Genomic DNA, 11,742 nt, shown 5'->3' on the forward strand with positions numbered 1-11,742 from the left:
TATCAATCTCACAATTGAGAACTTCAAAGCTGTAAATAAAGAGCACGAGGATGCCGCAGACTTTGATTAGAATAAGTCTTTTCTATTTTCCAAGAACGGCAAATGTGCCTTAATCAATAAATGACAATTGTATTAACTCTTTCTCATGTGGCGCGCCCAATGAAATATGATGTCTAGGAAAGTGATTGAGATCGGGGTATTTAAGTGAGCCTCGCTCCACCAACATCTCTCTACTTTCCTGGTCATATTTTGTTGGAGTTATCAAACAGATTGAGTAACTACAATTTGTCAGGTTTGTTTTTAGTTCTGGAATAGATTTTGGAAAAGTTTGATGTAATCATTAGCTATTTTCCTTATCAATAAAGTATTATCATTCAATGTCATGGACATGTGTTAATATTCCAAACTTTACTATTTTCAGTATGTTTTCCGGAGAATTGGAATGCCTTCTTGATAGTGGCACCACACATACTATATTGCGACATAGGCAATTATTCTTATGGATGACGCCTAGTCAATCCTCAGTAACTACGATGGCAGGACCATCACAATTGATTCATGGTCGAGGACCAGCTCAATTTCTATTACCAAATGGCACAAATATTAATGTTGTCGAAGCTCTATATGCTCCAAGGGCCGGAAGAACCCTATTGAGTTTTAAAGATATTAGAGCCAATGATTTTCATGTGAAAACACATTGTGAGAATGGACAAGAGTTCCTTTGCATCACCTCTAATAACTACGGAAATACACGAGTATTAGAAAAACTTATGTGTCGCTCTAGTGGATTGTATGTAACCACTATTAGAGTCATTGAATCCAACCATGTCATGAATGACAATCTATGGGATTCTGACACATACAGGCTTTGGCACGACCGTTTGGGACATCCAAGTCGTGATATGATGCTCCGTATATTAAAAACTTCTCACGGACATCCATTCTTCAAAACGAAAAGAAGTACGAACCAAAGATTGGTCCAAAGAGTTACTTCTGAAGTATATCATTCATTTTGCAAAGCCTGCTCTTTAGCAAAGGTAGGATCGAGACCATCCTATGCAAAGGACACTAAAGGCAATATACCATTCTTGCAAAGAATACAAGGTGATATTTGTGGACCTATCCAACCAACTTGCGGACCATTTAGATATTTTATGGTGTTGGTTGATGCATCGACACGTTGGTCACATGTCATGCTCTTATCCACAAGAAATGCTGCATTTGCTAAACTCCTAGCACAAATCATTAAATTAAGGGCTCACCACCCTGATCATCCTATTAAGTCAATTCGTCTTGACAATGCTGGAGAGTTTACATCAAAGACTTTTGATGATTATTGCATGTCCATTGGGATCGAGGTTGAACATCCTGTCCCACATGTACACGCCCAAAATGGTCTCGCAGAAGCTGCCATTAAAAGACTTCAAATGGTTGCTAGAGCATTGGTTATGCGCACCAATCTCCCTATTTCTGCTTGGGGTTATGCAATATTGCACGCAGCTGTGCTTATTCGTCTGAGGCCCACTGTCACCCAACCCTTTTCTGCGTCCCAGATGGTGACTGGGTATGAGCCTGATGTCTCACATTTACGCATATTCGGGTGTGCAGTCTATGTGCCCATTGCGCCGCCACAGTGCACCAAAATGGGTCCTCAAAGACGATTAGCCCTTTATGTTGGCTATGATTCTCCCACCATTATCCGCTACATAGAACCCTTGACGGGTGATCTATTTACCGCAAGATTTGCGGATTGTCACTTTGATGAGACAGTATTCCCGTCGTTAGGGGGAGACATGAACACTAATGTTCAACCGGAACAACAGGATTTGTCGTGGTATGTCCCCACTTTGTCTCATCTTGATCCCAAAACCGCACAGTCCGAAATTGAAGTGCGGAGAATTCTCGATCTTCAGAACGTGGCAGAATCAATGCCTGATGCGTTTTCTGATATTGCAAAAGTGACAAGATCACACATACCTGCTGCAAATGTGCCGGCAAGGATTGATGTCCCTAAAACCAGAGGACATGATGCCAATGGCGCCAACGTCCCCTATACAGGTGACGCATTGGCTAGGCCCACGGCTCCTGCCAAGAAGCGCGGGAGGCCCATAGGTTCGATGGATTCTCGCCCAAGAAAGAAAGCGAGTTTGGCACAAAATAATCCATTAATCATCGATACAAATAATCCATCTCATGAGAATATTCCGGATTATGGTTATGTCCAAGAGACATCATTGGGGGATGCTCCAATGACAGAACCAATTCCAGAGAATAGAGAGATCTCCATGAATTACAACAGTATACATGTGATGATGGATAGAAATTCTATGGCTATTAATGATACATTTGCATATCATATTGCAAAAGGAATTATAGAAAACGATGATATCGAACCTCGCTCCGTTGAAGAAAGTCAACAAAGGGCAGATTGGCCTAAATGGAAAAATGCGATCCAGACTTAATTGGATTCACTAACAAAAAGACAGGTATTTGGGCCTATAACGCTGACACCCCCAAATATAAAGCCTGTTGGCCATAAATGGGTCTTTGTTAGAAAGCGTAATGAGAAAAATGAGGTTGTTAGATATAAAGCCCGCCTTGTGGCACAAGGTTTCTCACAACGCCCTGGAATCGACTACGAGGAGACATATTCTCCCGTAATGGACGTTATAACATTCCGCTACCTTGTCAGCTTGGTAGTTTCCGAAAAGCTTGACATGCAGCTTATGGATGTGGTTACAGCATATCTCTATGGGGATCTAGATTCAGAGATATATATGAAGGTTCCAGATGGACTTCAGTTACCCAAATCAAGTGGCTCTAAACCACGGAGCGCGTTTTCAATAAGATTAAAACGCTCACTATATGGATTGAAACAATCCGGACGGATGTGGTATAACCGTCTAAGTGACTACTTGATTGGGAAAGGATATATTAACAATGAAATATGCCCATGCGTGTTCATTAAAAGGACAAGTTCCGGATTTGCAATTATAGCAGTTTATGTCGATGACATGAACCTAATTGGAACTCTAGATGAGTTAAAGGAAACTGCTAAATATTTGAAATCCGAATTTGAGATGAAAGATCTTGGGAAAACACGGTTTTGTCTCGGAATAGAACTCGAGCACCGTAGTGATGGGATTATGATCCATCAGTCAACGTATACTCAAAAATTACTAAGGCGCTTTAATGAGGATAAAGCAAAGCCTGTGAGTACTCCCATGATCGGCCGTAGTCTTGAGCCCAGAAAAGATTCGTTTCGTCCAAAGGATGAGGACGAGGATTTATTAGAGGCTGAAATATCCTATCTAGGTGCAATAGGCGCACTATTGTATTTAGCTCAATGCACAAGACCGGATATCTCATTCGCAGTGAACTTGTTAGCCCGACATAGTTCTGCGCCAACACGCCGCCATTGGATTGGTATAAAGACAATTTTTCGATACTTAAGAGGTACGATTGATATGGGCTTGTTTTATCCCTACCAAGATAAAAGAAAAGACGGAAGTATGGGATCGGACCCCATAAGGCAAAAAGCCACCTTCCGTAAAGAAGACGTTGGTGACACCGTCCATGATGGCCAACGTTCTCCTCCTCCCTTCCATCAAAATAAAAATGATGTTTTGATGGGTTTTGCTGATACAGGGTATCTCTCTGACCCTCACAAAGGTTGCTCCCAAACAGGTTACGTCTTTACCATGGGAAACACCGCGATATCTTGGAGATCTACAAAACAGACCCTTGTTGCTACTTCCTCAAATCATGCAAAAATTATTGCTCTACATGAAGCTGTGCGAGAATGCATATGGCTACGGTCTGTAATAAGACATATCTGAGGAAGTTGTGGTTTGAAGTTTACCACAGATAAACCTACATGCATTTATGAGGATAATGCAGCTTGTATTGAACAAATGAAGTTAGGTTTCATCAAGGGCGACAACACCAAGCATATATCGCCTAAGCTCTTTTACAATCAGCAACAACAAAAGCTTCTGAAGATTGAAGTGAACCAAATCCGATCAGAGGATAATGTAGCGGACTTATTTACTAAGTCGTTACCTAAATCCACCTTCGAGAAACATGTGAAGAGCATCGGATTGAGAAGGTTATCCGATCGAACTCCCACAATTGTAGCAATCAAGGGGGGAATATCGACATCAGGGGGAGTTATGATGTCTACATGGTCAATCTAGAAGAGTGAAGGACATGTTGTACTCTTTTTCCTCCTCGAGCTTGTTTTTATCCCACAGGGTTTTACACTCGAGTAAGGTTTTAACGAGGCAACGGATGAAACATCACCGCCGAGTTTAAACGGCACAAGGGGGGGAGTATCCAGAAAACATACTCCACACTCAACGCGTATTGTTCTCTTTTTCTCCTTCGACCAAGGTTGTTTTTTCCCACAGGGTTTTATTACTTGGCAAGGTTTTTAACGAAGCAACTTTGAAACGCATAGACAATACTATTTACATGAAATATCCAAGGGGGAGTGTTGTAGTATAATGTATAAATGTATGATGGCTATATCATGTACAAATAGGTACTTGAGTGTATAAATATAGGTATGAAGACTTGTGTAGCATAAAGCTTGTAAAGAGATAACAAGCATGGCATAAATCATCATTGAAGCAGCCATGAGCTGTTGTTTGATGATGAGCTTAGTTATCATTTTGAGTTTCTCTTAGAGCATTCACACTAGCTTTGTATTCCTATAAATACCCTCTTATGTGAGGAGAATAATACACACATTACAACATCAAATCTCTGCCTCTAAACTCTCTCTCTCTCTGTGTCAATTTATGTTTGTTCTTCAACAGTTTGTTTTTTTTTGGTCTGAAAATTTTTTTGGTTTGTTTAAATTGCAAATCCAACACCTGGAATAATATTGGTTCCTTGGTTTCCAGTAGCAATTGTTGGTTGTCCTTCATGTAATGGAAATGGAAAATTACCAGTCATGTGACCAGCAAAAGCAGAACTTCGATCACCAATACTTTGATTCTGACTGATGTTACATTTATCTCCTGGCCTATTTCTGCACCAAAACTTTGTTGTGCGATCATTGCTACCACTGCAAAGCATATGACCAATTGGATGCCATTGGAGATCCCACACACTGTTATTGTGATTGTTACTGTGTGCATTAGGAACTTCAACCTGGGGAGTTTCATGCCCAACAAGCCAATGGAAAATGGATCCATCACTACTCCCACTGACAAAATATTCTTCATGAAAAGGATGCCAAGCTAGAGCAGTCACTTCATTCCGATGCCCGCGGAATGATTCAAGCTCCTTCATAGCCCTCATGTCGTAAAGCTTAATGACTTGGTCCTTAGAAGCAGTCAGCAGACAGTTACCATTTCGGTTCCACTTAACAGAATGCACCCAATTTTTGTGATCATGAAATGAACAGAGCTCTCTCCCTGTCCTAGCATCCCACAGTTTGACAACACTGTCTTTCCCACCTGAAGCTATTAGAGACTTTGTAGGGTGCCAGTCAACACTCTTCACATTCCAACCATGGCCAGTCAATCTGTGCACTTCTTGGCACCGTTCATAATCCCAGATTTTCACATAAGTATCATCCGAACATGAACAGAACTTCAAATTAGTCCTACAAAAGCTCAAGTCCCGAACCGATTCTCGGTGAGCAGATTCATTGACTAGCACATTGTTCATGTTACTCGTCCAATACTTTATTGATCCCCCATCATCACCAGAAATCCAATTCTCACCATCATAACTCCACGCCATAGACCTGACTGCTTGATCATGAGCCAGAAAACTCAATTCATAGTTAAATGACTGACCATCCCAAAGAGTGAACTCCCCATTTTGCGACCCTGTAATGAGACGCCTCCCGGAAGGTGTCCACAAAACCCGATTAATCGGAGAAGCACGGGCTCTGTAATTTGTACAAGCATGCACAAACTTTGCAGCAAAGCTCCTAGATGGGTTATCTGAATACGCAACCGGCGGCAACGAATTGATTGATGCTGCTGGTGTAGGTTGCAACACTGTTGTATCCCTTGCATCACGCTGCCGCTTTCGAGTCTGTGTGTATCGCACGACAGAGGTAGTGTAATCAACTGTCGTTTTCTGGGTCTGCTTTCTGTTTCTTATTGCACCAAAGCCATCGACATGAGGAGGAGCATGAGGACCAGCAGGGTCGTAGGGGTGGTGATGATACTCTGGAACCATATTAAGTAGTTGAAGGAGAGAATCGACGGTGGTGATCTTCTTTGTTCGGTTGTTCTGCGCGATTTGAGATCGTCGTCAATTGATGAGAATACGGCCAATTGAAAGAGTAGATCGAGCCAAGAACGACGGATTAGGGTTCCGCTGCCGGAGAAATTTGGGGGTTTTCTGGTAAAAAAGAAATTAAGAACAGAGCGAGCGGGTATAAGCAATTGGTTTTTTGGACTACTTCGAAGAATGAGGAGACGTGCTAATTTATAATAGAGCAGCATCCCTTAAACTAAAAAAGGAAAGCCAAGAGTCCTAAAACCTAAAGGAAAGCCAAATCCTAAAACATGAAGGAAAGCTAAAAATCCTAAAACATAAAGGAAAGCCACAAATCCTAAGATTCTTTCAAAACCTAAACCAAGTAGGAAACTTTACAAAATCAAAATCAGAAAAATATCTAAATAGGGGAATAATATATTATCGTCATTTTCTTCACACTCCATACAAAAATTATAAAAAGGAACGCACAGAACATACTGTCATATCCCTCTATATATCGGAAAAACAGTCCTGTTTTCTTGAGTGAACGGGGGTTCCTCTATATACAGAACATGAGGAGTAAATATATTCAATAGAAGTACGTTATCATCTATCAGACACTGAGAGATTGAACAACTCAACAAAGCAATGCAAAGAATTTTTGTCACTATAATCCTTATATCCCAAGCAAGGGATTATTGTTATCCATCTGGAGAAAATTTGTCCTCTTCTTCACACGATGTACAATTGTCACAAGGTACATGCACAAGACATGCAATTTTCTCTTTCAAGGAATTCAATTCATAGAGAGACCATCACATGCTTTTTATAACCAATAGCACTTCTCAAGTTCTCTATGCATGCTAATCTCTGAAATATGAGGGAGTATGTCGACTAAAACTCTGTATATCTTCACTTAGTAAGGCAAACTCTTAGAGCTTGTGCTAATAATCAAAGCCTTAATCTTAGAAGAGTCTCCAGAAGCACTCGCCCGCCGCGTTATCATCTCCATATTCTTATGTAAACTCTGTTTCACCAAATTCTTCATCATCTTCTTCCCTTGTTGAGCCTCCAGTGGATTCACAGGTGAACCGAATGCGAACCTTGCAGTCTGAGGCCCGGAATGGGGGCCCATTTTCGCTTGCCTTTCGTCCTTGAACCACTGCAACAGTTTTAGCGCTCTTTTCTGAGCTAGAGAGCTACCCAATAATGCCACTTCAAGAAGTACAGGCACAATTCCAGACTTGGCCATTTTCGCTCTTTGGTCTGAGCTTTGATGAGCTAAAATCATTAGAATGTAGCTTGAAAGTTCCTGGCATTTGGATTTTTCATCCCATGTCAAAATTTCTATCAAACTCTCTGGGACCAGAGGACTATTTTCCATTGCCTTCTTCCCCATTAAGGTCACAACCAAGTTCCCCAATGTTGCAAGAGCTTTCTCGGAGATTTCTTTATCGGAAGACAATTTCAAGAGTGTGTCCACTACCCCATTGGAGACTAAATCTCCTGCATTGTCCAACATGGTGGATAGGTTGTGAAGTGTACCCAAACATGACTGTTTGGTTTCGACATTGCTCGAATCTGACTCTAGAATGCCAACTAGAAACGGGACAATTTCCGATGAGGGCAGAGGAAATGGGGTATTTGCAAGTGAAGATAACAACATGAGCAGTTCTGCAAATTGATGCCTTGTTGGCTCATCGAGAATGTTGATGTCTTTTGGTAGTTTGGAGAAGATTCCTGCCTCAACCATGAGAGCCTTGTTCCTGAAATATTAAAGAGAAAGTTAGACATAGAAGAACAAAATACATGTCTCAGCTTTTGTCTAGCTTGAGGTTGACAATACGAATAAGTACAACGTTCGAGTCAAATAATGGTTCTGAAATGTGTCCAAATGAATAAGTGGGCTTCTGGTGGAGTTATGAAGTCAATGAGATTCGAAGATTTAGATCTGTCTGTAGTGATGTGAAGGTCAACAAAATGGGGTTTTTTATTTTGCAAAAATCAAATGGAATCTGAACAACTACAACTATATCATACAAGGCATTTGAAAAACTATTAGGTCTTGTCGTTTTGATTACACTGCTTCCTCTCCAACTCTTCCAACCACTCTGAAACTTTGTGGTCAGTCGACAGTCACCGCAAGCAGCGGCCTTCTCATAATTCAAGAAGCATGTGGCAACTACAATTGATTTGTATTCTAAACTGTTTATCGTTACTACGATATATTGATCAAATTTAACGATGAAGAACAATCTATAGTCTAAAGGAAAATGCCTATTAATCTAACAATTAACAACTAGTATGTTGCATTGATCTATGATACTATTTTTTTTTTTTAATGAATAAGGGATTAGGCGATACTAGCTCCTCGGAGGCAAACGATGTAGGGAACAAGTCTCACCCTCTATCCAGAAGGAGAGGGGTTTGCCACACTCTGGGAACCCACCGCCCGTCCCCCTATTTTTATTTTATTAATAACATAAAAAGAAAATACAACCTAAAGAAGGGGGGACATAAACCTTACCCCAAAAGCTAGAAAGAAAGACAAAAGGAAGTGAAAAAATTGAAGCAGAACCTCAAATTTTCCCAACTTCCAGAGAATTGATACTTCATAGATAATAACTCAACCTTTTTTTTTCTTTTTTATTTACAACAAAATTTATCTGTAAGTCCAATTCATAACCTTTAATTTAAAAAGAGATTATTACCGCTAGATCAAATGATCGTACCGATGATATCTCAAGTTGGGCAGTTGATTCCATGGTAGGCTGCGTATGAAAAATATGGTAAGCAATAAGCTAAGGCCTAGGGCGGTACACTAGTACTCAAGATGATTTGAAGGATAGCAACCATTCAAATATGCCCCATTCTTAATGATTCATTTCCTCCAAAGTCCAACTACTAGATGATAAATAAGTGAATATATTCTTGCCTCTGTTCGCTAATGGACTAAAAACCCTATCCCATTGTCCCCACTTCTTAAAAATGCCAAACCTTTTTAGCTATACACCTTTTTTCTATCAATGGCTTGATCACTTGACTTGGTAAAGATTCAAATGTAAATATAAGTGATTGTTAATTTTTCTTTGATTGACTGTATACATATGCATGTCCCCATCTTTCCTAATACATGTATATTCTAAAATCTAAATTACCCTACAAAGAAGAATCACTTAATTCTACAAGTCAAATTTTTCCTCATTAAACTAAATTAGTTTAACACAGCTTGAGTTCTAATGGCCATTCAATAAGTGTAATCTAGCTAATAGTCACTACTTTCTAATTCTTTACAATGTCAATCTCTAATTTAATCCAGATTCAACGATGAGTTTGTAGTTTTGTGCTATGAAATTCATCTCTTTCTAACTTTAACATTGACACTTTATTTGATAAACAAATCATAATTTTAGAGTGAAATAATGTAAGAAAATTAAGGGGTTGAAACTTACGTGTAAGTTCCATTGGCAAGCTGAACCAAGGCGAAAACGGCCACTCGCCGGCGATCAACCACCTCCGACGCCGCCATGGACACCAACACTGGTATAATCCCGAGTCCACCTACCAATTTCCTCACCTTGACGTCATCCTTAGCCAACGTCCCAATCTCCTCAGCCGCCAACTCCTTCTCTTCCCAGCTCCCAAAGTGAAGCTTCTTCACCGCCCTCTGCAACCCCAACCCATCATCCTCATGATCACTACTGCTCTCCTTCACCATAACCTTGACCGGTCTCAAGCTCGACGTATCTAAGAGGTGAGGATCAGACGACGTCGTGTTCCTCTTCCGGTTACTATTCTTGGAGCGCAGGAACCTCCGGATGCGATTGAAAAAGCGAAGCTTTATATATGAATATAGCCATATAGGAGAAGAAGAAGACGATGCAGTAGAGTCAGACATGTTTGGTGAGCTTGAGACAATTTAGGCAAAGAAAAAAAAATTAGAGAAAGGGATTGAGAGACTGTGTAGGGCTTTTGTTTCTTTATATAGCTTTCTTTGCAACTCTGACTTTTTAGAGAGCTGGTGGGACAAAGAAGAAGGAAGAACGACTTTTATGGAGGGTGATCAAAAACAGAGGGGAGCACACAGCACATGCAGGAGGGAACAGTGCTCAGTACTATTGGAACTCACAGCACATTGTTACAGACCGTGCCCGATATTTAAATGACAGGTTTATGATCTTCTAACATTAATATGTAGTTCTCGGATTTTGTGTCTCGATACAAATTGAGGATATGAAAGAAAATAAAATAAATGAAGCTATTACAAATAAACACTATTGCTAATAATATCGAAACATTTTGAGGACAAAAATTCATATATGTTTTCTAAGGTAGTAAAATAAAAAGAATATATATCGGTGCTTATGTGGTACCGTTAATAGTAGGCCACGCAAATTCCGTTACACAACACGCATATACTAGATATAGAGCTAGTGTTTTTTCTCTCGAATTTACGAGAATGCCTTCAACACCAACTCCATTATGGGGAAGTTGCCTGGATGTGATGAAAATCGGACGGCTTAGACTATTGTTGACTGTTATGCCATAGTTTCTGGGAGCGTCATGCATACCGTGTTAGGAATTAATTTAATTTGAATTATGCAGTTTAATTAATCTAGGGTTTGTTCTGAGATGTGAGCTTCAATTATGGCATGTGGGAAACAGGGACAGAGAGCACCTGCACTGATTTTGCTGCAGTTTCGAAATCATGGTTATACAGGTGGCAGGTATGCACGGAATTAATGGCTTTGCTGCAAATTTGATCCAGAGATCTAGTCTCCTTTGTTTAATTTTATGTTTTTTTTTTAATCTTATTATCAGTGTACTAGTTGCGATTTTCTCACATGCTGGGTTTCATTTGCTGATTAACTTCTTCTTCTTTTTTTGTTCAATGAATAAAGAGTGAAGCTTAAAATATCTAAAAGATATTCTAAAACAGATTAAGAGCCTAAGTGGCCGTGAAAAATGTTGAGGACAGAGTGTTTGATCAATAAATAGCTATAAAGAAGAAGAAAAATGTAATTAGGCACCAAAACTAGCTAGTATATGCTAGTATCTTCGTCTCATTTTTGGTAAATAAAAATATGAAATTGTCATGAACACTATTAATATATGTATGTTTTGAGTGTTTGATAAATAATCGCAAATAAATTAAGTCATTAAGATAAGTAATTGTCAAGCAAACCAAATTAATCACGACATTCACATCTCACTTAAAAAAAAAAATTATGAATCAAGTACTTGATCAATATGTGCATATTGTAACAGACTGCATTCACATATATACACAAAGAACAGAGACCAAGTATCACACAAGTCTCCTGTTACTATGGCACATTGATTTTTCAAACTGGATTCTGTCCTTGGAAGTTGAAACAATGAATTAGGCACTATTGCGTCTGCCCAATTTAGCTGCAGGTGCAACATTGCCAAAGATCTTCAATAGACCAAATCAAGGTCTTCAGTTGCAGCTGTCTGCATAATCTTCTTGCAAATCAAGGTGTATATTCTATATAA

At 39.7% G+C, this 11,742-nt stretch overlaps 2 protein-coding genes across 2 annotated transcripts; both read right to left on the reverse strand.

Annotated features, from left to right (window-relative positions):
- Window positions 1-4,729: 4,729 nt before the first annotated feature.
- Window positions 4,730-6,331, reverse strand: LOC133728376 (flowering time control protein FY-like). The gene has a single exon (XM_062155793.1). The coding sequence runs from the start codon at window positions 6,199-6,201 to the stop codon at window positions 4,858-4,860; it is 1,344 nt and encodes a 447-aa protein (XP_062011777.1). The 5' UTR covers window positions 6,202-6,331; the 3' UTR covers window positions 4,730-4,857.
- Window positions 6,332-6,742: 411 nt separating this feature from the next.
- LOC133733191 (U-box domain-containing protein 7) lies at window positions 6,743-10,440 on the reverse strand. Its single transcript, XM_062160814.1, has 2 exons — window positions 9,678-10,440; window positions 6,743-7,991 (listed from the first exon to the last, which is right to left on the reverse strand). The coding sequence occupies exons 1-2, from the start codon at window positions 10,121-10,123 to the stop codon at window positions 7,142-7,144; spliced, it is 1,296 nt and encodes a 431-aa protein (XP_062016798.1). The 5' UTR covers window positions 10,124-10,440; the 3' UTR covers window positions 6,743-7,141.
- Window positions 10,441-11,742: the final 1,302 nt, after the last annotated feature.

The sequence above is a fragment of the Rosa rugosa genome, chromosome 2 (assembly GCF_958449725.1).
Source record: "Rosa rugosa chromosome 2, drRosRugo1.1, whole genome shotgun sequence".
Lineage (NCBI taxonomy): Eukaryota > Viridiplantae > Streptophyta > Magnoliopsida > Rosales > Rosaceae > Rosa > Rosa rugosa.